The sequence below is a fragment of the Lepidochelys kempii genome, chromosome 6 (assembly GCF_965140285.1).
Source record: "Lepidochelys kempii isolate rLepKem1 chromosome 6, rLepKem1.hap1, whole genome shotgun sequence".
NCBI classification, from domain to species: Eukaryota; Metazoa; Chordata; order Testudines; family Cheloniidae; genus Lepidochelys; species Lepidochelys kempii.
This window is the reverse complement of record NC_136385.1, coordinates 125138374-125165892: the sequence shown is the minus strand read 5'-3', so window position 1 is coordinate 125165892 and position 27519 is coordinate 125138374. Positions and strand designations below refer to the sequence as shown.

At 46.7% G+C, this 27519-nt stretch overlaps 1 protein-coding gene across 1 annotated transcript in view; it reads right to left on the bottom strand.

Annotated features, from left to right (window-relative positions):
* Window positions 1-22767: 22767 nt before the first annotated feature.
* Window positions 22768-27519, bottom strand: part of WDHD1 (WD repeat and HMG-box DNA binding protein 1) — a 55999-nt gene continuing 51247 nt past the window's right edge. Inside the window, exon 26 of the mRNA XM_073350066.1 lies at window positions 22768-27463. Coding sequence (XP_073206167.1) covers window positions 27260-27463 — 204 coding nt within the window. The 3' untranslated portion in view covers window positions 22768-27259. The remainder of the gene's footprint in view (window positions 27464-27519) is intronic.

The window sequence follows — 27519 nt, the reverse complement described above, 5'->3', positions numbered from 1 at the left end:
GCCTCATAGCTCCCTTGCCAACAGGACAGTAGCTTTGACTCACGCCAGGGCAGGAGGAGCAGGACCCGATTGCCGGATTTGAAGCCGCGGATCTGTGTGCCCCGGTTATAGGTTTGGGTCTGCACGGCCTTTAAGTTTTCCTGAGCTAGGGCTCCTGCCTACGCGAGATGTTCCTGGAGTGGGAAGACGTACTTCAGGAGGCCCTGGGTAGGTGATGGGGCTTGCTCCCATGTCTTGCGCATGAAGTCCAGCAGCCCCCATGGGTGACGTCCATACAATAGCTCGAAGGGGAGAAAATTTAGTGGAGGATTGGGGCACCTCGTGGATTGCCAGAAGCAAGCGTGGAAGTAGCTGATCCTACCGGCGTAGGTCTTCTGCGGGAAACTTGCGCAGCATGTCCTTCAGGGTACGGTTAAACCGTTCAATCAAGCTGTCAGTTTGTGGGTCGTAGGTGGAGGTGCACAGCTGCTTAATCCCCAGGACGCCGCAGCAGCTGGGAGGTGAAGTTGGTGCCTTGGTCAGTAAGGATTTCCTGGGGCAGGCCCACGCGGGTGAAGAGCTTAATGAGTTCATCAGCGATGGTTCGGGCGGTGAGGCTCTGTAGCGGTACTGCTTTGGGGAAATGGGTGGCATAGTCAATGACCAGCACATACTGAAATCCAGCAATGCTTTTTGGAAGGGGGCCCACCAAGTCCATGGCCGCTCACTCGAACGGCGTTTCTACAACAGGCATGAAAATCAGTGGGGCCTTGGGCATCCATGGGGGAGCAGCTAGCTGACATTCTGGACAGGAACTACAATAGATCTTCACCTCCTGGTGCACACTGGCCCAGAAGAACTGTGTCAGAATTCGGGTGAGGGTCTTTTCATGGCCCAAGTGCCCTGCAGCCAGGATGTCGTGGGCAAGTTTCATTACAGCTCACTGGTGACATCGAGGCACGAGCAGTTGGGTCCGGAGCTGTCCAGTGTGGGGGTCTTGTTCCACCCGATAGAGATGGTCATGGCGCAACTCAAAATGGGGCCATAGCTTTGCCTGGCACAGATAGATCAGGGTCCCATCAACGGCTGCTAGCTGCTCATACGCTCGACTGAGGGTGGGGTCCTCCCTTTGGTCCTGGCAAAAGTGGGTGCTAAGCATGGATTCAACGGCAGGCCCCGGCGGGGGGGTCCTCAGGCTCTCCTCCCTGTCCATTGGAGTCTGGTTCCTCCCCCTCCTCTGAGCGGGTCTTGGGGCAGTCCCCTTCCAGCGCTAGGGTGACCTCAGGGCCTTCCGTTCGAATGCTGAGAAGGACCCCTGGGAAGTCTGTCCAATCATGTCCCAGGATCACTGGGTAGGCTAGTCGAGGAGCCAGGCCAACCACCATCAGCCACATGACCCCATCCATGGTTAGCTGGACTCGGGCACTGGGGTAGGGCTGTACTGCAGCCGGATCGTCCCCAGGTGCGGATCAGCTGGGAGGCCTAAGTTTTAGCAGATTGATTGAGGCTGTGGCCAGATGCTAATCAGGGCCAGGGTCGGGCAATCCCTGACAACTACTGGCACCATAATCTTGGTGGCCTGCAGCCATGGGGCACAGGTTTCTCCCACGCAAACGTGACTGAAGCTGCAGTCCATTTTGGTGCAGTCACGTTGCAGGTGTCCATATTTCCCATAGGAGAAACAGGTCTGAGCTCTGGGTGCCCAGGCCAGGCGGACACTCCCACTGGGCCCCTTGGGGGCTTCAATTGGTCCCCCTGACCTCTGGTTCAGGGGCGCTGGGACTTGTCGAACCGGCACCTCGGGACATCTACACCGGGGCTCCTGGCTCCGCGAAGAGTTTCGCAGTTCGGTCTGGGCTCTCCCCTTCTTCTCTAGGTTAGGGCGTTTGGGCCCTGGTGGGTGAGCTCGAATAGCCAGTCCCACCGGGGCCTCAGCCGCAAGGAAATCCTCCATCAGAGTGACGGCGGTGGCTAGAGTTGCAGACCGATGGCAGAGGACCCAGGCCCTTCCTTGCGGCAGGAGGATGTGGACAAATTGTTCCAGGATAACTTGCTCAATGAGCTCATCTGGGGGAACTCTCAGGCTGTAGCCACCGCTTGCATGCCTCCCTCAGCTCCTGGGCCACCAACTGGGGTGCTCGTAGGATAGGTCAGGTGCCCATAGGATAGGTCAGACTCCAGAACTGCTGCTGGAAGGTTTCCGGGCTATCATCCAAGGCATCTAGGATTGCTGCCTTTACCTGGGTGTAGTCCCGTGCTTCCTCTGTAGATAGCCCTCAGTACATGGTTTGGGCGGTCCCAATCAGAAACGGGGCCAGGAGGGTGGCCCATTGGTTTCAGACCCACCCTGCAACTAATGACACCCTTTCAAAGGTCACGAGGAAGGCCTCGGGGTCATTGTTGGGGCCCATCTTGGTCAGCTGGATTGGTGGGGCTACGCTGGATGGCCCAGCAGTGTCTCCCAGCTGGTGTTCCGCAGGACGGGGTCGCAGAGTCGCCAACTGCTGCAGACATTGTTGCTAGTGGTCCGGTTCTGGCATCCCAGCTCCAAAATCAGCTGCTGCTGCGCCCCTAACTGCTGGACCAGCTGCTGCTGCTGTTGGAGCGGGGCTGCCTGCTGCTTGCTCTGGGCCAAGAACTTAATAAAGCTTGTCCATGGTCATCCTGGGCATGTTCCTCCTCAGACCCCTTCTCACAGGGATCGGGGGACTGCTGCCCATGTTCTCCGTCATGTGTAGAGAGGTTTGGCCGGGGCTCATCCTTCTCCAGGACAGTGGGGAACCACACCACCTCGCTACTTCCTTCCAGTCGCTGACGGGGAATTAGCCTGTCTGCAGGAGTCTCTCGCAGCGGGAGCAATAGAGGCAAACACAGACAGTCATTTGTGCCCGGCCCATGGCTGACAGGCAATAGTGAGGCAAGGGCTCAGGTCCTCAGGCGGGAGCTGAGCAGCAGTTCATGCCATTAGCAGGCCCAGGCCCTGGGTCACGGCAGGACAGCAGAGAGTCAATGGCTCAGGCCCTTAGGTGGCTGAGCAAGGCAGGTAAACAACAAACCCAGGCTCTTGGCTCCGAAGGGCCTGGGCGATGGGGAGACTGTCAACCACAAGCTGGGGTGGCAGGAGGGATGCAGGCCCGCCCACTCCACTGCGTCCCAGCCCAGGGCCCTAGCAGCAGCAGAAGGCCTGCTGCCGAGTCAGTGGGGATCCTGGCTGCAATACACTGACATAGGCTCTGGCAGTGCTGCAGCCAGACTCAGGTCGGCTGCCCCCGGTCTACTTCTGAACTCCCCCTCGGGAGGTACATGGGTCGGGATGGTGTCCTCCGGGGGATCCAGCACTATGGGGTTCTCTGGGTAACTGGTGAGGGGCAAGCCAGGCAGCTCCTCTGGGGGGTCAAGCACCATGAGGTCCTCTGAGTAACTGGCGAGGGGCAGGCTGGGCCGCTCCTCTGGGCTCTGGTCGGCATCAGACGTTGGCAGGTCAGGCCAGTCCTCAGGTCTGCCGTATATCGCCAGGGTCTCCCAACCGGGAGCTAGGCCAGAGGCATCTGGCCTCTCCGGCAGCTGCCCTCAAGTGAGCTCTGGGGTTGGGCTTTTAGACTTCCTGTCCTGTGCCTTCACCTCTGGGGGGCGGGTGCAGGACTTGCTGGCTCCGCCCATTTTGGTGTCAGGAAGGGCTCATCCCTCTCTGGGGCAGCGGGGAACCAGACCGCCTCGCTACAGCGGGGCTTGTTGCACCTTGGCGGTACCGACAGACCCAGTGCCCGGGAGGTAGATGGAGGGCTGCTCCACTCCTCTCTGGTAGTTACGCCAGTCATGGATCCAATTGCGCAAGTGGGCGCATAGCCTCTTCCATGAGGAACTTGCGGAGATGAAGTTCCCCAGCTTCCCATACCTGGGACAGGAACGAATGGCAGATGGTGCAGCTAGTGACCACGTGAGCTTCGCCAAGGCTGTACAGAAACCACTGGTGCTCACCACTCACTGAGAAGAAGTGCGGGCACAATGCACAGTTTTTGAAGCCAACTTGATGGGGCATAATCCCTGGGATGGGAGACCTCTCCAACAGGGGATGAACTCTGGTAGAGAGCGAACCCAACTAACTACACAACAAAAAACAAGAAAAGCACTATTGAGAACGATTTACAAGGAAGAAGAATGGACAAAGCACTCTCTTAGCTAGGCTAAGAGTGTGGGGGAACAGGGGTTCTGACTCAGGCCATGTGACAGTAAGAGGGAACTGGAGCAACGTTATCCTGCATGGCCTCTTATAGCCTCAGCTGCAGACATGAGGATGATGAACAACACTCGTGCACGTCAACCGACCCTGCTACGAATCGCTCTGACTCCAGAGCATGGCACACATGTGCAGCCATGTTTGGAATCCATCACCTGAAGAAGAATCACTGTTCTATGGTAATGACAACCTGTCGCGGACCCCTCAGACCACAGGTTGAAAACCACTGATCTACTTCATCAGACCAGGGGCCCGAAACTGATGTACAATATCCCGTGGAAGAATGTTACACTTTAACTCCAGAAACTTGACAAAGCCAGAAAATGTAATGTTAAGGTAACATCTCCACTACTTCCCGACAACCATAACTCTGTCCTCTTTGGGATGCCATGAGAAACTTGAGTATCAATACTTTATGCTTCCATAATAGACACTACCATTATACCAGTGTCCAGCACAAACAGACAGGACTCTGATTTCACATAATCCAAAAAGTCCCTCCATAAGGCCCACTAGATACTTATTACTGTTCCCGTAGAGACCTAAATGGATGCACTGAGCTGACTTTATTACTTGTGTTCTGTACAATGAAAGACTAACAGAGCTTGGGAGTTCATGGGCTTGGTATACACACAAGTTTTGTACCAGTATAACTATGCCAGTAGTGTGATATTTTTAAAAAACCACGAACAGTTAAACCAAAAGAAGCATTCTTATATTGGATATCAATCTCCTTCCTATATGGGAATAAGCTATACCTGTATAAGCACACACATACTAGATGAACTGTTCACATTAAGCAGTATAGCTTCTATGTTTAAACAAGGCACTAAAGTTGCCTTTCCTGGAGCTTCCATAAGGAAATTATCCAATTAAGAACAGGAAAGGGGATTGTAAGAAGCTGGGAATGAGTCCTATGGCTGTCTAATACTAAATGAGAAATGGGACAGTGCTTTCAATCCTTAGTCACCATTTCTATATAATTAGCTACGTCACACTGAAGAAAAATATCACACAAAGCATAACTGCCAGGTGGCGGAAACAGTCACTTACTGCTGCGGCTCAACATTCTGGAGGAACAAACCCACTGATACACTTCAGCAGGCAATTTTCCATGTATTATTAGATACAGACTTACCAAGTCTGTTACTGTCATCCCTAAAAGGGCAGAGTTAAGGTTATCCAAATATATTGTGTGGAAAGTATCACCTTCACTCTGCATGTCCTGGTTCTCAAGTTCAGGACAAGGGGGATATTTGTTAAATTAACTTTCTTTTAAGGGAAGCACGTGTGTAAGCTAAGTTGGCACTTCCTGGTTTACATGTAAATTTGGAGATTTAAAAAGGTTAATATTCAAGAGGTACAGGGAAGAGATGATGCTGTTGTGTAGCTGCAAACTTAACAAAACTATGTGGAAATTTAACCCTAACTCAGTTTCGGAGTTTGGGGGTGTGTATGAGTGAGTGATTGGGAGGGAACTGGCAGGAGAGGAGGAGGAGAATATTTAAAGTTCTCCTTATTCGTATATGCAATACTAGATTCTATTTACAATGTTACTGCAACTGCATAATTATAGTTTTGAATCTCACCGAGGCAGTGATAGTGTGATATATAACATTCACCAGAAAGGTCCTGGACACAGATTTTCCTCCTCTATAATCATGGCTAGTTTTTATGCACTTCAGCATGAAGAACTAACAGTGCCAGCTGCTGTGTAAATTTGCTCACACTGCTCAGCCAGTAAAGTCAATCCTTTGTAATTCCACTGCTGCAGCTCAGAGTTTACTGGGGTGCCTGCCTGTTGTACAGATTTCCACCCAACCTCCCTTAGGGCTAAGAGGGATCTCCAAGAGTATAATGTGGGGTTTTTTTTAATCTAAACCAGCAGTTCTCAAACTGTGGGTTGGGACCCCAAAGTTGGTCATGACCCCATTTTAATGGGGTCGCCAGGGCTAGCTTAGACTTGCTGATGCCTGAGGCCAAAGCCTGAGGGCTTCATCCCTGGGCATAGGGACTCAGGTTACAGGCCCCCTGCCTGGGGCTGAAGCCTTTGAACTTCGGCTTTGTGTCTCCCCCATGCTCCCACCGGGGGCTCAGGCTGGCTCAGACTTCAGTCCCCCCTCCTGGGGTCACATAATAATTTTTGGTTTCAGAGTAGCAGCCGTATTAGTCTGTATTCGCAAAAAGAAAAGGAGTACTTGTGGCATCTTAGAGACTAACAAATTTATTTGAGCATGCATCCGATGAAGTGAGCTGTAGCTCATGAAAGCTTACGCTCAAATAAATTTGTTAGTCTCTAAGGTGCCACAAGTCCTCCTTTTCTTTTTATAGTAATTTTTATTATCCAAAAGGGGTCACGGTGCAATGACATTTGAGACCCCTGATCTAAACTATGATTTAAGCTGGTCTCTGGGAAGGGAAGCTCTGCTAATTAATCTCACCACAATGCACTGATTTAATCTTCCATTTCTCATGGATGTGCAGTTACCATGTTAAAACATCATTTGGCCACAGCAGAGGTATCAAGGGGGATACAGCTGGGTGGTGCTGGAAAAACAACTCCCTTCTTACTTAAGAGGTAAACAAGACAGTCAGCAGGATACCATTGCTCAAATTGGGTACAGGATAGAATTAGGTCTGGGGAGGGGAGATGGCGGCAAACTCACTTAATCTCTAGAGCCTCACTTTCCCCAGGGAGACCAGGACAACCCCCCTACTCCCAGCATGGTCATTAAGTCTGTAGTTGAAGAAAAAGCCCATATGTAGCTTGTGCCCAGACTGCCTCACTGAGGCAGACTTCAGAGTAGCAGCTGTGTTAGTCTGTATTCGCAAAAAGAAAAGGAGTACTTGTGGCACCTTAGAGACTAACAAATTTATTTGAGCATAAGCTTTCGTGAGCTACAGCTCACTTCATCGGACTGTGGCTCTCTGGTCTGTCTGAGCATGGAAGACAAATCTTAGCACCAGAAAGTTAACCCCTCTCCAAACTCTGCTTCCTCCCTTTAATTTCCTGTTCTCCTGCTTATTTCCTCCAGCTGAAGGTTCTATCCTCTCAACTTGACTTTTATGGCTGATGTTGCTGGGGTGGAGTCTGCTAGCCATCTCATTAACCCCTTCCTGCCCTGGCCCTATGGGAGTGGGGGACAACTCCATTGTGCAAATAAGAAAAGGGACCATTTACTGAACCTGGTTTTTGTAAGCACAGAGTAAAACGTGGAACAGGGATCTGCAGTGTGCAGTGAAATGAAAATGTGCTCTTACGGGATGGTAAAGTATACAGAGTGTGCACTCCATCATATATTATCATACCCATTCATTGATTATTTATTTGTTTTGTGACATCACCCAAACCCCCCCAGCACCCAAACTCTAGGGCTGTGGTTTTCAACCTGGGGGACCGCAGACTATGTCTAAGGGGTGCACAAAAGGTTGTCATTAGCATAGAATAATGGTTTTCAACCTGTGGTCTGCAGACTATGTCTAAGGTTTACAAAGGGGTCCGCACTTCCATTCAAAATTTTTTAGGGGTCCACAAATGAAAAAAAGGTTGAAAACCAATGGTCTAGTAGATTAGACGCTAGGCTATATCTCAGGAGACCTGGGTTAGATTCCCAGCTCTACCACTGACTGACTATGGGCAAGCCGCTTCACTTCTGTTTCCCATCCCTGCTGCTGTGTTTCCAGCTCTCCTGATACTCGGTCTTTTCCTTAAAGCCCCAGATCTTGGAGTCAGGGGATTACATGATAATATCAGTTTTCATTTTTTTTTAAAAGTAAGTTTCTAGTCCTCATGCTGATGGAAAAAAGCCTGAAAACATTGCTCATGTGTATCCTAAAGGCTCAATAAAAAAAAAAAAGAGCACCCCAATGTGTTATAAAATCTCATGGTTTTTAAAGTAATTTCATGACATTTGAGGTCCTGACTCACGATTTTTTAACATCTGGTAATACTGTATCTGTCTTATTTATTTAGACTGAAAGCTTTTCAGAGCAGGGGCCATTCTCTGATCACATGTTTGTGCAGGATTTAGCACACCAGGACCCAGATCCAGGGCCCTAGGCACTACTGAAATACAAATAACTAATAATTGTGCTGTACAAATACACCACGTAGGAACACATGATCCCTTCCCTGGGAGCTTAGTGGAGATGGGGCTAAGCTGTAAAATGCCAAACCAGATTTTGAGCTCTCCAATGTTTGCATCTATAGATTTGGTTCAGCACCATCATATATATATATAAAACTTAAGGTCAGTCCCAAAATTCAGACCTATATCACGGCTTAGATACCATAACCATAATAAACAAATCAGTATGCTAGTACCCGTGATGTGGTAGGAGCCTTCTAGATATTCAAGAAAGGATGGTTCTTCCCCAAGGAGCTCAAAGGCTAAGGACAGACGGATGGGTAGGCAGATCAGGGGAAAAGATTAAATAGTTAAATAGTTAAAAAACTATTAATTTTTTTTATACAAGTCATAGATATATTAGATTTGCAGTTCTCAAACTTCATTGCACCGTGACCCCCTTCTGACAACAAAAATTACTACACGACCCCAGGAGGGGGGGACCAAAGACCAAGAGCACCCAAGCTCCGTTGCCCCAGGCGGGTGCGGGTGGGAGGGGCAAAGCTGAAGCCCAAGGGCTTCTACCCTAGGCGGGGGGCATGTAATCTTAGCCCTGGGCAGTGGGGCTTGGGCTTTGGCCCTTGGCCCCAGCAAGTCTAACATCAGCCTTATGGTTCCTGACCCACAGTTTGAGAACCCCTGTATTAGATGAGTTTCAGAGTAGCAGCCCTGTTAGTCTGTATCCACAAAAAGAAAAGGAGGACTTGTGGCACCTTAGAGACTAGCCCTGGTCTACACTAGGACTTTAGGTCGAATTTAGCAACGTTAAATCGATTTAAACCTGCACCCGTCCACACAGTGAAGCCCTTTATTTCGACTTAAAGGGCTCTTAAAATCGATTTCCTTACTCCACCCCTGACAAGTGGATTAGCGCTTAAATCGACGTTCCCAGCTCGAATTTGGGGTACTGTGGACACAATTCGATGGTATTGGCCTCCGGGAGCTATCCCAGAGTGCTCCATTCTGACCGCTCTGGACAGCACTCTCAACTCAGATGCACTGGCCAGGTAGACAGGAAAAGAACCGCAAACTTTTGAATCTCATTTCCTGTCTGGCCAGCGTGGCAAGCTGCAGGTGACCATGCAGAGCTCATCAGCACAGGTGACCATGATGGAGTCCCAGAATCGCAAAAGAGCTCCAGCATGGACCGAACGGGAGGTACGGGATCTGATCGCTGTTTGGGGAGAGGAATCCGTGCTATCAGAACTCCGTTCCAGTTTTCGAAATGCCAAAACCTTTGTGAAAATCTCCCAGGGCATGAAGGACAGAGGCCATAACAGGGACCCGAAGCAGTGCCGCGTGAAACTGAAGGAGCTGAGGCAAGCCTACCAGAAAACCAGAGAGGCGAACAGCCGCTCTGGGTCAGAGCCCCAAACATGCCGCTTCTATGATGAGCTGCATGCCATTTTAGGGGGTTCAGCCACCACTACCCCAGCCGTGTTGTTTGACTCCTTCAATGGAGATGGAGGCAATACGGAAGCAGGTTTTGGGGACGAAGAAGATGATGATGAGGAGGAGGTTGTAGATAGCTCACAGCAAGCAAGCGGAGAAACCGGTTTTCCCGACAGCCAGGAACTGTTTCTCACCCTAGACCTGGAGCCAGTACCCCCCGAACCCACCCAAGGCTGCCTCCTGGACCCAGCAGGCGGAGAAGGGACCTCTGGTGAGTGTACCTTTTAAAATGCTATACATGGTTTAAAAGCAAGCATGTGAAAGGATTACTTTGCCCTGGCATTTGCGGTTCTCCTAGATGTAGTCCTAAAGCCTTTGCAAAAGGTTTCTGGGGAGGGCAGCCTTATTTCGTCCTTCATGGTAGGACACTTTACCACTCCAGGCCAGTAACACGTACTCGGGAATCACTGTAGAACAAAGCATTGCAGTGTATGTTTGCTGGCATTCAACCAAAATCCGTTCTTTATCTCTCTGTGTTATCCTCAGGAGAGTGAGATATAATTCATGGTCACCTGGTTGAAATAGAGTGCTTTTCTTCAGGGACACTCAGAGGTGCCCGTTCCTGCTGGGCTGTTTGCCTGTGGCTGAACAGAAATGTTCGCCGCTGTTAGCCACAGGGAGGGGGGAAGGTTGAAGGGGTAGTCACGCGGTGGGAGGAGGCAAAATGCGACCTTGTAACGAAAGCACATGTGCTATGTATGTAATGTTAACAGCAAGGTTTACCCTGAAAGAGTGTAGCCACTGTTTTATAAAATGTGTCTTTTTAAATACCGCTGTCCCTTTTTTTTTCTCCACCAGCTGCATGTGTTTCAATGATCACAGGATCTTCTCCTTCCCAGAGGCTAGTGAAGCTTAGAAAGAAAAAAAAACGCACTCGAGATGAAATGTTCTCCGAGCTCATGCTGTCCTCCCACACTGACAGAGCACAGACGAATGCGTGGAGGCAAATAATGTCAGAGTGCAGGAAAGCACAAAATGACCGGGAGGAGAGGTGGAGGGCTGAAGAGAGTAAGTGGCGGGCTTAAGAGAGTAAGTGGCGGGCTGAAGACAGGGCTGAAGCTCAAATGTGCCGGCAGCGTGATGAGAGGAGGCAGGATTCAATGCTGAGGCTGCTGCAGGACCAAACCAGAATGCTCCAGTGTATGGTTGAGCTGCAGCAAAGGCAGCTGGAGCACAGACTGCCACTGCTGCCCCTCTGTAACCAACCGCCCTCCTCCCCAAGTTCCATAGCCTCCACACCCAGACGCCCAAGAACGCGGTGGGGGGGCCTCCGGCCAACCAGCCACTCCACCACAGAGGATTGCCCCAAAAAAAGAAGGCTGTCATTCAATAAATTTTAAAGTTGTAAACTTTTAAAGTGCTGTGCTTAAAGTGCTGTGTGGCATTTTCCTTCCCTCCTCCACCACCCCTCCTGGGATACCTTGGTAGTCATCTCCCTATTTGTGTGATGAATGAATAACGAATGCATGACTGTGAAGCAGCAATGACTTTATTGCCTCTGCAAGCGGTGATTAAAGGGAGGAGGGGAGGGTGGTTAGCTTACAGGGAAGTAGAGTGAACCAAGGGGCGGGGGGTTTCATCAAGGAGAAACAAACAGAACTTTCACAGCGTAGCCTGGCCAGTCATGAAACTGGTTTTCAAAGCTTCTCTGATGCGTACCGCGCCCTCCTGTGCTCTTCTAACCGCCCTGGTGTCTGGCTGCGCATAACCAGCAGCTAGGCGATTTGCCTCAGCCTCCCACCCCGCCATAAACGTCTCCCCCTTACTCTCACAGATATTGTGGAGCACACAGCAAGCAGTAATAACAGTGGGAATATTGGTTTCGCTGAGGTCTAAGCGAGTCAGTAAACTGCGCCAGCGCGCCTTTAAACGTCCAAATGCACATTCTACCACCATTCTGCACTTGCTCAGCCTGTAGTTGAACAGCTCCTGACTACTGTCCAGGCTGCCTGTGTACGGCTTCATGAGCCATGGCATTAAGGGGTAGGCTGGGTCCCCAAGGATACATATAGGCATTTCAACATCCCCAACAGTTATTTTCTGGTCTGGGAATAAAGTCCCTTCCTGCAGCTTTTGAAACAGACCAGAGTTCCTGAAGATGCGAGCGTCATGCACCTTTCCCGGCCATCCCACGTTGATGTTGGTGAAATGTCCCTTGTGATCCACCAGAGCTTGCAGCACTATCGAAAAGTACCCCTTGCGGTTTATGTACTCGGCAGCTTGGTGCTCCGGTGCCAAGATAGGGATATGGGTTCCGTCTATAGCCCCACCACAGTTAGGGAATCCCATTGCAGCAAAGCCATCCACTATGACCTGCACATTTCCCAGGGTCACTACCCTTGATATCAGCAGATCTTTGATTGCGTGAGCTACTTGCATCACAGCAGCCCCCACAGTAGATTTGCCCACTCCAAATTGATTCCCAACTGACCGGTAGCTGTCTGGCGTTGCAAGCTTCCACAGGGCTATCGCCACTCGCTTCTCAACTGTGAGGGCTGCTCTCATCCTGGTATTCATGCGCTTCAGGGCAGGGGAAAGCAAGTCACAAAGTTCCATGAAAGTGCCCTTACGCATGCGAAAGTTTCGCAGCCACTGGGAATCGTCCCAGACCTGCAACACTATGCGGTCCCACCAGTCTGTGCTTGTTTCCCGAGCCCAGAATCGGCATTCCACAGCATGAACCTGCCCCATTAGCACCATGATGCATGCATTGTCAGGGCCCATGCTTTCAGAGAAATCTGTGTCCATGTCCTGATCACTCACGGGACCGCGCTGACGTCGCCTCCTCGCCCGGTATCGCGTTGCCATGTTCTGGTGCTGCATATACTGCTGGATAATGCGTGTGGTGGTTGATGTGCTCCTAATTGCCAAAATGAGCTCAGCGGCCTCCATGCTTGCCTTGGTATGGCGTCCGCACAGAAAAAAGGCGCGGAACGATTGTCTGCCGTTGCTCTGACGGAGGGAGGGGCGACTGACGACACGGCTTACAGGGTTGGCTTCAGGGAGCTAAAATCAACAAAGGGTGTGCCTGTACATCAAGGAGTATTTCAGGCAGGACTGCACGGAGGGTTCCAATAAGAAATGGTGCACCAAAGTTATCGTTGTTATTGGAACAAGGAGGTTAGCCTGGCCTCTGATTGATACATGGCTAGATTAACCTCGCTGCGCCTTCTCTGTGACTGACTGCAGTGTGATCTAGACAGGGGAGGAGGAAAATGAGTACAAAACAAATCTGGTCTATTTCTTGTTCTGACCCACTCCATCTATCCTTTACATCTTTGGCTGGCAGCAGACGGTGCAGAAGGACTGCATGCCATCCACATCTCATGGCTGCTTGGCAGAAGATGGTACAGTACGACTGCTAGCCATCTTCATCTCTTGCCTGCCTGGCATAAGATGGTACAATACGACTGCTAGCAATCCTCATATCTTGCCTGCCTGGCAGAAGATGGTACAGTACGACTGCTAGCAGTCCGTATCGCCTGCCCGCTCACCATAAGACGGTTCAATAGGACTGCAGGACTAAAGAGAATGACCTGGTCAAGTCACTCCAAATTTAGTCCCTGCGCCCATGTCTGCCCAGGCGCTCCCAGCCGACGTGGCCAGGAGCACCTCGGACACGACAAGGACGACTACCAGTCGTATTGCACCGTCTGCTGCCAGAAGGCAATGGGTTGCTGCTACTGTGCAGCAAAGCCGTACCACGTCTGCCAGCACCCAGGAGACATAGGGTGACGGTTACCTGAGCGGGCTCCATGCTTGCCGTGGTATGGCGTCTGCACAGGTAACTCAGGAAAAAAGGCGCAAAATGATTGTCTGCCCTTGCTTTCACGGGGGGAGGGAGGGTGGGAACGGGGTCCTGACGATATGTACCCAGAACCACCCGCGACAATGTTTTAGCCTCATCAGGCATTGGGATATCAACCCAGAATTCCAATGGGCAGCGGAGACTGCGGGAACTGTGGGATAGCTACCCACAGTGCAACGCTCCGGAAGTCGACGCTTGCCTCGGTACTGTGGAAGCGCTCCGCCGACTTAATGCACTTAGAGCATTTTCTGTGGGGACACACACACTCGAATATATAAAACCGATTTCAAAAAAACCGACTTCTATAAATTCGACCTAATTTCGTAGTGTAGACATACTCTAACAAATTTATTTGAGCATAAGCTTTCGTGAGCTACAGCTCACTTCATCCACTGAATGCATCCGATGAAGTGAGCTGTAGCTCACGAAAGCTTATGCTCAAATAAATTTGTTAGTCTCTAAGGTGCCACAAGTACTCCTTTTCTTTTTTTTGTATTAGATGAAAAGATTAGAATAGATAACGTACATACACACTCTCCACCCTAAGTTTGGGGGTAGTTGGAGCTGCTGAGAATTTGCTTCAGGCCCATTTCTAAATTCCAGGTGGCTATTGTTTAGCTGTAACCTCTCCTGTCTCTCTCTATTTCTGCAAGCAATGGCCAGCCTGTGCCTCATTATGAAGTCCTTTGAAGCAGTCCAGGTAAGTTTTGACCTTTCCCTGGCTTTATACTCATGCTATTAGCTTCTTTTGTCCTTTCTCACATGGGGTCTGTCTGCCTACATTCTCAGTATCAAGTACTGTAGTTGCCACGTGGCACCTAGGAAATGGTAAAAGGGTCAAAGAGACAAGAACAGGGCAGGGAAATGTGTCATAGAACATGACTCATTTACCCTCATCTCCCTGCTAGTACCAATGCTACATTCACTAAAAACAAGGTTGGAAACAGAAACACCCAAATATCGTGGCTCTGATTTTGACCTCAGTTTGCTCCAGTGTAAACCCAGAGTGGCTCAGGTGAAGTAAGTGAAGTTACACTGACATAGAGGCAATATGGGAGCAAAAATCAGAGCTTCTGTTTTTATTGCTCATGACACCGGATCAGGAATAGACACTGCTGACTAATTGACACAGGGAATCAAAACCCGAACACGGGTGTATAACCCAATCTTGGGGGAAGATACATACCTCTGCAGATACTTGACGGGGGTCTATCTTGGTTTTACATTTGGCAACATTTTCGTAGCTTGTCATACCAATATCTCATTGAATTGAACTGATTCAAATTCTAGAATATCTGTCTATGTAGGCTGTGCCAGTGCCCTTAGTCCAGATGTGCAGATTAAGGGCCTAAGCCAAAACTCATTGAAGTCAATGACAAGAGTACCACTGATCACAGTGCCTATTTCACAGGTTAAAGATTTGCTCGGTAGGCCCTGCTTTATTTCCTCCAAGATACATAACTATACGATAAGCATTTGAAAGACTATTTTAATCAAACAAAAGATGCAAGTAAATGGGGATAGGAATGAAGAAGAGTTTATTAAACCATCATCGTGTACCCACTGTGACATGCCTAATCTTTTTCATTTATTTCTTAGAAAACATGAGAACAAAGTTGTGCCTGAGTCACACTATTATATGCTTAGGAATTCTAGGGTCTGGTTTCCATTTTTACTCATGGTGATTGTTCCTATTTCAAAGTTACTGCAAGTGCCTTGTGAATTCCTAGAAGAACCCATTTCTATTGGTGTTTGAGTTGCATCTGCAGAAGTCTGAGCAGGATCTTGCACTGCCTTCTGAATCATCAAAGTTTTAGTGTTAAGTGTATTTTTAGTGATCTGGGTGTAAGCCATGCGCTGCCCGTAGTGATATGTAGTGTCATAAGATGACCTACTGTATAGAAAACTTTACCTGCCCACCCCTCAGTGCCTCAAGAAACCAGCCACTCTGCAGGGCAGTACTACCACTGGATTGCTTTAGCCCCACTGTGTGCCTCTGCCACCCTGGGGCCGCTCGAGGTAAGCCAGGCCGGGCCGGAGCCAGCACCCCAATCCCCTTCTGTACCCTGAACCCCAACCCCCTGCCCTGAGCTCCCTAACCCCCTGCCGCACCCCAATCCCCTGCTGCACCCCAACCCCTGGCCCTGAGCTCCTTCCTGCACACCGCACCCTCTCCCACACTCCCTCCCACACCCCAACTTCCAGCCCCAGCTCTAGCCCTTTATTCATGGCCCTGCATACAACTTCCCCACCCAGATGTGGCCCTTGGGCCAAAAAGTTTGCCCACCCCTGCCATACATTGATACAGGCCACTTCAACGTTCACTCACTTGGGTATTCTGCATAGTAGGGAAGGTGAGTGCAGCCATCCTCCCAGCCTCACCTCTTTCCATCTGCCTTTCCCTGTCCATCTGTAAAGTCCAGTCTCCTTAGCATTTGGGTCTGACGGGGTCACGGAGAACACCGTAGCATGCTCTGGAGCCAGCACTCCCTCCTCTCATCCTCACATTCCCACCCCTGTCATTTTTTTGGCTCTCCTCCTCTCCTGGAAGAGGAGAAGCATTGGCTTTTTGCCACAACGTTAATAATTACAGCAGCACTAAGTGGTTGCTTTCACAGCTACATCAGTTTGTAGTCACCCTGCTGTTGCATGCTGTGCCACTACCTGTTTTGAAAGGATAATCAAGAGGAATGGCTGGAGCAATTAGCCTTATCTGGCACAACAATAAGTTTATAATCAAACACCAGTATGAAGAGCAGAGTCAGCTGACAGAATGCCAACTACAACTTTGTAGCACAAAAGGACAAGACATGCTCAATGTCACATTGGCTAGACATAGTCCTTGCTGATTTGTTAAGTTTTTAAGGAGCGGCTAGAAGGTACTGTGGGTGTGGGAATAAAGGGGGTCTCAGCACTGGATCTGGCCTACGGGATCCAGGCATAAGAGCCTGCCTTCATAATTCTCCACAGAAACTCCAGCTTGGAAGCAAGACAACCCTCAGCTGCATGGGGGGCCCCTGTCTAACAGGAAAGAGGGCAATACAAGTATTGCCTCAGGAGTAGTGTTCTCTCATAAATTAAACCACAAAGTTCCCTAATTTGGGGCCTTACCGTAAACTAGGCTATTCAATTACCCAATCTGCCAGTAAAATAGGGCTTCAAAATGCACCATATAAGGAATCGAATAGGTAGGATCCAGGGAAAGGTAACCTCTCCATATTAGGAAGCAAACAGGTCGGATCTGGGAAGGAGTAATCCTCACCATATTAGGAAACAAAAGGATGATTCGGAGGGTAAGGGCTAGGGCGGGTACCAAGAGAAGGGTAAGGGTAAAAGATGCTGTAACCATAACTCGGGGTTCACTTCGTTGGTCGTGAGACTGAGGGGAATGAGCAGTCTGGATGCTGTAACCGAATAAATCGCTTCTTACCACTCCACCCGGCTTCATCCATCATTCGGCCCTGCAACAGGTACCTCCTTAAGATATTTGCCCCCAAAAGTTGCCAAACTTGGTGGATTACACAAAGCAGAGAGAAGAGGCATCACAGTGGCAAAGACAACGCAGTGACTTGCGAGCGCAGACCATTTTGAACAGCACAAAACAAAATGAGACCTACAGCATTCCAAGTTCTTGGCTGATAAGGTGCTAAAAAGATGCATCTCTGTCTTCGGAGAGTATAGAATGCAAATGAGAGGAGATGTTCATTTTTGGAGAAGCGAGGCAAATCTGCCAAAAGCATTATTGCTCATTTAGGACTTGATCCTAAGCCACTGATGTCAATAAGAGTCTTTCCGTTTACTTCAGTGGGCTTTGGGGCTCTTGGGGCTCAATCTTGTGAGGTAAGGAGCACCCCGAATTCTGATTAAAGTCCTGGGGAGCTGAGAGGTCTCAACACCTTTCAGGATTCACGCTCTTAAAAGAACCAAATTGTGCAATGTTTGCTAATAAAGAGACTCTCTAACTGTCCGCTGTAGTCTCTATTGCCATAATATACCATTAACAGCTCAAAGGAGAATAGGATGGTTCAAATAAATGCTGCTAATAGCATTTAAGCAGAATTTAACCGGAATGTGTAAGGTGAATAACGATATACACAGGTGTACACGTTGAATACAGCAATAACCAGTGACGATGTCACAAAGTACTTACTTATTTCCTATAGACTATTAAATACACACGGAACATTTCTCTCAGTGCTATGATTCATCAGTCATTTGGATCTGGATCTGTCAGTTTAAAGAAACATTGAGTTAAATGTAGTAGAATTCCAGCATCTAGAATAAAAAAACAAAATAGATGAGTATTTAAGGCACCATACCCCTATGTCGCCTTCTTCTCCCTAGGGGACAGGAAACACTGCAAGTTTCCACTCACAGTTTTCCTATAATGCACCCTCTCCATTAACTTACCTGCAAAAGTCCTCTGGTGTTAGAGGAGAAAATGATGCTGCAAAGAGCAGTTTTGCTCAGCCCCATATGCTCCAAACCATACCACAGAGCTTTGGAGCAGGGACCATCTCTTTGTCCTGTGTTTGAAAAGCACCTAGCACAATGGGGTCCTGGTAAATATTTATCATAATAAACACATGAGAACCTCTCCGCAAAGGAGCTGCTGTGGGGATGGTGGAAGGATTGGGGGTGAAGCTATAGAGGCATAGCTTCCGTCTTACCTATTTCCCCACACAGATCTTCTGCTATATAAACAAACAACAAATATAAAATACATTAAAATTAAACCGCCTGGTGTTATAAACATTTCCAGCTGATTACAAGGTATAAAAATTGTAATCTGAAAACAAATATAATAAGGCAACTCTATTTACACCAAAGATTATAACTGCTCTTCCCTTAAAAGCAGCAGTCTTCTATAAACCTTCATCTAAAACAAGATCAAGCCTTTGATTAAAGGAAACTAATTTAGTAGTTGTGTCCCTGCATCTCTCTACTCGTTTACTTTGTGGCATTATCATCCTGGGATCAATAATGTGATTTGTACACTGGACACAGTTTCCAGGCAACACACATCTTGGAACGATTCTTGTGAATTTCCTCTGTCATTCATGTCCAATTGAATCTCACATCAAGTGGCTCATTTCACAACCTTGGTGGATATTAGTTTTGCGTGGCTTTGGTGAATGAGGGAGCATAAGATTCTCCTCTTTGCTACTGCTGTTAGTTTTCTGCAAAACTGTGTTAACAAGGTAGTAGCCTATCGTTTTACAGAATGGCAGTTTATTCTTCCAGTGGAAAAAGATATTAATTTTTTTAAATGAAAGTTTAGTATTTTGCATAATGTAAAATGCAGCAAAAAATGTGGAGACCTTTACTTTGTGGGATACACACTTCCTTCTTTCATTCCTGTAGTTTTCTCACATCTCTTAAGTTGTCAGGTTGAGGGGATGATTTTGCTGTATGTGTTTCCTTGAGAGCCTTAGTCTCCCTTGTATGAAGTGCAGTGAAATGCAAGACCTGTCTTGTCCTTGCCTGGCCCTTTGGCCTGGATTAGGCCAACATGAGAAAATGTGGAGTGATATAAAACGGTCCAGGGACTTCATTAAAGGAACATTTTCAAAATCATGAGCCACGTCTTCTGCTTCTATCAGCTCAGGATCTGCCCCTATGTATTGTTAACAAGCCAGGGTCTTTTAAATAATCAAGAACATTATTAGTAAATACCTACAGAGAGAGAGAGAGAGATTCATTTGTACTGGACAAATATGATGCCAGGATGTGCAGCAATTGTATGGGTACTTGCAAAACCTTTAAGATGGGATTTTCAAAAGCACTTGTCATTCATCTATTTTAATTTAAATCAGGAGTTTTACCATTGGCATTTACCAAAGCAAATGCTAAGCGCTTTTGAAAAGTCACTCTTAAGTTAAAAATAATGTTCCTGGTGTGGTTTTGCAGTAGGCAGGCAGGAAGCTGATTAGCCTGCTTCACTAAATTTCTACCAGTCCAGTTCATTGTCCTACGTTTTCCATCATTTCACGTATCCGTTTTACTCCTTGGTAGACTGCCAAGCACAGTGTTGGTACCTGGCACACTAGGAATGAACATGTGTCAAGTCAGTGCTTCTGTAGCAGGGTTTGCGCCAATATAGAGCAGCAACGCTGCTGTGCTTGGTCTTCATTTATTTCATCCTGGGATCTCTAAACACTTTACCAGCAGTGTACAACTGAGCTGAAGTGGGAGAAACAAAGCGCAGCTACCTCTGAAATGGATTATCACTTTCATATACACACATACACCAGCAAAAACCACAGAATGGCAGGTATTACTACACACACACACACACACCCCTTTGTTTTTTTATTTCTGTGGCAAGAGGATGTCACAGGTAGGTAAAATAAGGTTCTGTTGCTCTCAGTCTAATCGCTTGAGGCCAGAATTGAGCCCAGTGCCTTGGAAATACTATAGATAGGAGAGGTAAAACAGGAATTTTTTTTGCCATCCATTATATTTCATCAGAAAAGTTTCAAACATTTTTCATGAAGTGTATTTCACAACATGGAGATTATATGGCCTAATGTGAAATAGCTCTGACTAGCAAACAGAATGTGCGTTGTTGAGCCACCTCATAAGGGGTCACATTTCCTGCTCCTTTTAGGACATGCTACTATGGTGCTATAATCCACATGCACAGGAAGGGGCATGCTCATGGAGACTGGATTTGGGACACATTTCACACTGGAAAAGAGATTAAACAAGAAACGTCATGTCAGAATCTGCTGTCACAATGCTCTGAATCCATCCCCAGCCAGTGGGCTGATAAGAGTTACGCAGCCCACAACAGCCTTAACTGGCAAATCCAGACATTTCACTTAAATAACCACTCTGCTTCTGCCATCTAGTAATAAGAACACATCCCAAACTAGTTAACCAAGCTGTCCAAGCCCAAGCACACTGTTACAGGCTATTGAAATGCCAACACTGGCCAACACCAGAGCAGCCACTTCTTTGAAACAACTTACAGCCCTGTAAGTTGAACGTACATCTCTGTCATGTTGCACTACTCATTCTTGCAGCAACAAGAAGGGGAAGATAAGATTTACCCAATAGTTACTTATTTTTCTAATCAGTAAACAGAAATGCAAAAGAAATCACGAGTGTGCAGGGAAGGAGCATATGGCTTGTTGGAGTGCCTCAGTGAGTAACTATTGCAGCAGAACATAAGAACAGCCATACTGGGTCAGACCAAACGTCCATCTAGCCCAGTATCCTGTCTTCCAAGAGTGGACAATGCCAGGTACCCGAGAGGGATTGAACAGAACAGGTAATCAAGTGATCCATCCCCTGTCGCCCATTCCCAGCTTCTGGCAAACAGTGGCGAGGGACACCATCCCTGCTCATCCTGGCTAATAGCCATTGATGGACCTATCATCCAGAATCCTTTAAGAACGGATAGATTTTCAGAAACCCAATCTAGGAATGGTCTATTTTAGTTAGACACAACATGTAATGTTAAGACAGTATTTAAATGCACAGAACCAAGTTTATCCTTTATGTATAATACTAGGAGAACACGAGTAGGTGCCCTTAGCAACCCAAACGACATAGGCAGCGGAGAGTCACTTTTCTTCACCTAATGGAGATGAGTATCTTAATTAAAAATTGCATTGCTAATTCACTGATACAAGATGATGACATAAACTTCTCAGTCAAATGTTATTCCACAAAAGAGCCTTCTCATTTGAACTCCCATGCCAGTTAGGAAAGAAAATTAAGAGGGCTTAAAAATCCTTGTATTAAAAGGCATTGTGACATTACCCCAGGGTACAAATTGCACAGTTGAACAGCTATGTCCCCTCAGTTTTCCAGGCTGGGGTGCCTTTCACACTGCTTTGCTGTGAGAACAACCACTCCCGATCTGCTCTCACACTGCCTCCAGCATGTAAATTACTCCCAGCTATACTGTATGAGAGCTATGTCAAACCACTCTTGAATTACACTGCAGAGCAACACCAGCAAATTCCCAGTCCCAGACTTTCCCCCAGAAATGTGCATCTTGTACCGCCCAGCCCTCTCCTGGACAACACAAGCTCATATACAGACTAGCATTTTATTAATAGAAAATGATATGCACAAATCCTGTTATCTCAAATGGAGTTTCCCAAACACTTCAGGTGCCACAAGTACTCCTTTTCTTTTTGCGAATACAGACTAACATGGCTGTTACTCTGAATCCAAACACACTGGTTTAAATAAAACAAATGTATTAACTACAGAAAGATAGATTTTAAGTGATTACAAGTAGTGAGGCATAAAAGTCAGAATTAGTTACAAGAAAATAAAAGATAAAACACAACTAATATATAACTTAACAAGCTAAATGAATTCAAAGCAAATGTCTCTCTCACCACGTGCTTCAGCAATCTTACTGGCTGGTTTCCATCCAGCCAAGATGCCTCCCCTAGTTCAGTGTTACTTTCCTTGTCTTTCAGGTGTTGTTGATGCTGTGGGCAGAGAGAAAAGGGGTATTTTGAGGCATCTGTTCCCCTTTCTTAAAGTTCTCTTTTCCTTCTGAAAATCATCCCCAGCTGGGGTTCAGGAGACAAAGTCAGTGGGGATGGGAACCTCCAGCTGTTTGTTTGACAAGATGTAAATTTCTCGCTCAAACCCTTTTTCCTGTCAAAGAATGGCTACTTAACCTGGTGATAGTCCATTTGATTTTGTTGACACCTGCTGAGGCTTCACTTTGCCTTTTGTCTCTGAGAAACTGGTTTGGAACCTGTCTGAGTAGTATCATACCGTAGAATCTTATAACTTTACATACAATGTTGCCACAATAGTTTACCAGGACAGTAATGATCAGCAAATTATGAGTTTTCAAATGATACCTCACAAGGTATATTTTGAACAAAATTTATCTTAGTCATGTAAAAGGGGTAAACACAGTGATACAGACTGTCACAGGTATAAACTCTACAGTATTTTATTTGACTATATCTTGTCTAAACAATATGGATACTTAACATCCAGGACATGGGGTTGATTATTGCTGTTATTTAAAGGGCAGTGAAAGAAAACAGTGTGGACAAATCCAATATTCTGAGGACTACAGATACTATTTTATGCTCAGGAGTCTTCAGATTCCAAAAAAATTAATCATCACAGACTTATGCAAAACAAGTGGCTAAGAAATTGGGGAGGGAGAGGGCGAGGAAGAAGGAAGAAATACCAGGCTTTATTTTTGCAAGTACCTTGGCAGTACAGGCCAGAGAAAATTAGACAAGGCAAGCTATGCAAAGTACATTTCAACAATTCTTTGTGAGCCCAAGCATCATCCTTGGTGCCCTCAGGCAACCCACCTACCAGATCATTAAACAGATCTATGAACCAAGTGCAGAGGCTGTGTGAGTCTGGCAGTCATGAATTTGTGCCAATGGGGAAAAAGCACATTTTTCTTCACTTGGAAGACAACACACAGACCTTCGAAGCCTCACTTCTCTGTGTTGGAAGCTCCCTCAGTTTGTGTTAAACTTCCTTAAAATTAACTCTTTCCTCTGATGAAGGATTTTGCTCTGTGTTTGAATGAGGCACTTAAAATTTAACCTTTAAAAAAAAATTAAAAATCCCTCATTCCAGTTGGCACAGCTTGAAAGCCTTGCATAATTGTCTTGTTTTGGACTCAAATATTATGGAGCAAGTGCATGGAAGGCCAAAGAAAATGTTCCTTAGTAGGATGATTGGTGTATTTTACTTATTTATAGCACAAATGTTTCTCTCTTGAAGAGGTGTGTAGGTTATGAAATGCAATATGCCTGGTATTCAGGTATATTTTGCCTGTGTTCAATTTAATCTGATCTTTAGGATGGCTGAGTACTGTAACTCCCATTTGAAGTCAATGGGTCTCAGCATGTCTTTTAGGCTCAAACCTCAAGTGTTGCACTTATAAAACCCTTCTTTAAGATGGGACCTCAGTGTGTTTCTTTTAGGGATGTAAATATTGTTTAAAAAGTTAACCGTTTAATCGGTTAACTGATTAAAGGGAGAGGGGCTGGGGCCGCTCCAGCTGGCGTTGCTCTAGCCAGCCCAGGGCTGGGGTCAGCCGGCCGATGCGGCTAGAGTTGGCCGGCCGGCCCGGGGCTGCTCCAGCTGGTGGGCAGCTGGGGCTGCTCCACCCAGCACAGCAGGGGTCAGCCAGTTGGCGCGGCTGGGGCTGGGATTTGCTGGCCTGGGGTTGAAGGTTAACAGTTAGGCTGGGTTAACTGATAAGACTAATGCTTACCTGTTAACTGTTTAAAATTTACCTCCCTAGTTTCTTTATGTAACTAAGTGGATGTGCAACCACTGAAACACATCAGCCATTAAAAGCCACCAGACAACTTTCATTTTGTGACCGTTGCAGCACGACGTGTGCGTCCTTACAGACTACATGGTGTTTTTTTTTAAGATCACTGGGCAAATTGTAGCAGTCACAGCTTCTCAGCAAGAAGCATCTCTGACCTAGGCATTGACAGTATGAGACAGATATATATGGTCTAATTGCAATGATTTTCCATTGCGGAAAATTGTTGCACTGAGCCATAGCTGAGACTTCACAATGCTATCAGCGGTGAAATTTTATGGCGCTCTTGCTATGAGTTACTGTGGCAACCAAAATGACAGCAAAAGCAGATGCCAAGTAAACTAAAACACCTAAGGGGGTTCAGCGAAGATGGGTAAAGATGTTCTTCTAGTGTGAACACTATAGTAACTGTTATCCATTTTGTCCATACAACTTCATTTTGAACATCATCTTTCTGACATAATGCACGAGAAAACAGCTTTCTGGGGTCACATGCAATGAGATGGTTGAGCAAAACAAAATCCTTTTCCCCAAAGAAATAAAGTTAAACTGACCAAAAAGATTCTTTCTTCAGCGGGGATTTGAAAAGAGGTGAAAGCAGTGAGGATAAGAGGTAGTTCACTCCAAATGACAGGAGCCACGGCAAAGACTCTCTCACCAATACTAAGGAGAAGACAGCCGAGCAGTTGGCCAATATTCAGAGCCTTGCTGGGCTGTTCCCATTAGGAAGAGAAATTGATTATGTGAATCAGCTGTTTCCTCAATGCGATCCTGTTTACTTCAAAAGAATGTACACAAAGCCCTGTTTCCCTGAACACTGAATGAACAAACAGCAGGCAGTTTCCTTGCTCATGATTTCCAAGGCAGGCTTCGCAGACAGTCCTGTGCCAGACATGCCAAACCCGCGGGGAAAAATGCAGAAATTGGCCTTGTTTTTGGCTTAATTGGCTTGTGAGTTGCTTGTTGGATAGTTTTTGGCTTGTAGCTTCTTGCAGCTTGTTGCTGCCGCTTTTTTTTTTTTAATTGGCTCCTGGCGAGCAGGGGCAAGGGTCAAGCCAGGGGAAGAGGGAGAGCGTGTCGGGGTGCACAGCGGGCCCACCACAGTCCCAGACTGCATTTCGGAGGAATCTAGTCACATAGAGTGTTGGGGTTCTTAGGGATTGGCTTGTTTTGAAATGGGATTAGCTTGATTTTTGGCTTATTGTCAAAGTCGGGGTGCTTATTTGCCATGTGAAAGTTGGCAACTGTGTCCTGTGCCCCAAGGAGCTCTTTCTCAGGGCCATGCTCACAAATGCTACTCTGACTTTCTGCATAGGACTCCAGATCAATGCCCCAGCATTTGCAATCAGTCCCAGGGAAATCCCTCTTATTCTCCCTTCCCATGAGATCTAGTACCTTGGATGGTGGTTTCTTCTGTTTTAGCCGTCTCACTCCATCAAGGTGCTCAATTATTTCTTCCATTTAACTTGAATGAAGGGTGGCTAGCACAAGGTCTGTGCAGCCATAAACACCTTCTAGAATAACAGTACACAGATAGTGCTAGAGAAGCAGACTGAGGGTATCTCTATATTGCAATCACAGGGTCTGATTGCAGCTTAAGTAGACACACCCAAGCTAGCTTAGATGGAGCTAGTCGAGTCCTGGTAGTAGTAAAGCAGCAGCAGCAGCATGCGCTTCAGTACAGACTGGAGAAGCCCACCACAAACCCTGGGTAATTACTTGCCGGGCTAGCCTGTGTTGAAGCATGCACTGCCATAGTGTCACTGCTTGGGTACTCGAGCTAGCTAGATTAAAGCCAGCTCACGTAGGTCTACATGTGCTGCAACCGCACCCTGTGATTTCAAGACAGACAGACCCTGAGGACAGACTATGGTCGGAGAGGAGGTGTGGAGTGAGGTCATTGAAGGCTCCAGCCTCCTGCACTTGTCATGCTGCCATGACCAGACATGTGAGATAGGTGTATGCCTCAGTGTTTTATAGTATATACACACATAAAATGTACTATGTAAATCTTAGGAATTCAGTCAGTATTTTCTAAAATAGCAGCATTTGCATAATGATCCCAGAATGGTTTAATCTGTTTTCTCTCTTTTTACTTACTGATGTGTACAGTGCCTTATATCATTTGTTTAAAAGCATGTAAGAGTAAAAACAGTATGCAAAAGTTTGTGTTTATCAAATACAGATAGATTATTTAAGCTTCATATTAACTGGGTTAATACATCTTCAGATTTTCTTCCATTTGCTTGCTCATAGCTGCCAAGATCGCCTCCACTTTTCCACATATAATGAAAATTGCCGTGATACGCTGAAATCTCAAGGTCAAGTTTTTCAAAATGAAAAACATTAAAACGTACAAAAATTCTCACTTTATCACTAACATCTGAAATTTAAATTCTCTAGGATTTAAGAGGTTTTTGCTAAATCTGTTACTCCTAGATCTTAAAATGAAAATCAATGTGTGCTTGACTTCCAGTCATCAGATACTGTATTTTATCCATCTGCAAGAACGGTGTATATAACTGGCTTCTGACTATGAGGTGCAAGTCTACTTCCTAGTGCAACATGAAAAAACTGAAAAGGAGACTTCCACCAACCTAAACACAGAAATGTTCACATTTTATTTTAAACAAATATTACATACAAAACCCACAAATTCTAAAGTTAAGAGCGCTTTATGGACCAAATCCTGGGGTAGAGTTCTTCTGCAGAGTGTAGGTCAGGGGAGGAGCATACGCATGTACACACAAGACAGCTTAAACCTCTCCTCTGTACACCCACTGTTTCCAGTACAGCTTCGGTACGTGGCTGGACCCTCATTACTAAATTAGGCTGCTGGAGCTCAACGGCTGGAAATCACCATAAGGAGTTGAAACTGCAGCCAAAGATCAGTATGGTACAGGGGCATCTTTCTCTTCCCCCATAGCTTTTTCTCCTTTCTACATTGACAGGAGGAAGAGTAAGTGACATAAGAGCCCCTACTTTGGCTCGACAACACCATGAGATCATCCTTACACTTTGCTGATTCTCCATGGGCTAACTAGCTGGCTTTGGGATCAAATATCACAACCGGTACGGCACACAAAGGCAATGAGGCATCATAGAATCTGGCCCTATATCTAGAAAATAATCAGTGAATTATGACTATTTGTATTAACTATACACACTTCATATAAAAATTAATTTGCATGAAGGATCTCAGGGATGCTGCATCACTTCCATCATTCCACTTTGTAAAGGAATCTTTAGGACAAAACACTTACTCTTTTTTGCAAGTGCACTTAGAGTATGTTGGCAAAATTTCTTAATACTGGAGAAACTAATGTCTTGAGACAAGAAAACAGTGGAAAGGTACCAATTTTGATTTAGCTCTGCTTGAAAGCAAAGGCTGACAATCTGACATCTGTAGATGGATCTAACGGCTTCCGCTTTTTGGGCAAACTGGAGTCCTCCTTTGATTTTTCTTCTAGTTTCTCTTTCTCCTCATTCTTTGCATCTGCTGGGCGCTTCCTCTTTTTTGCTTCAGCTGAATTACTAGCTGCTCCTCCTTTGGCTTTCTCTGTCCAGATCTTAAAAAAGCAGGTATGTTAAAAAACTAAAAACCAAGCATATTATTGTGAATTCT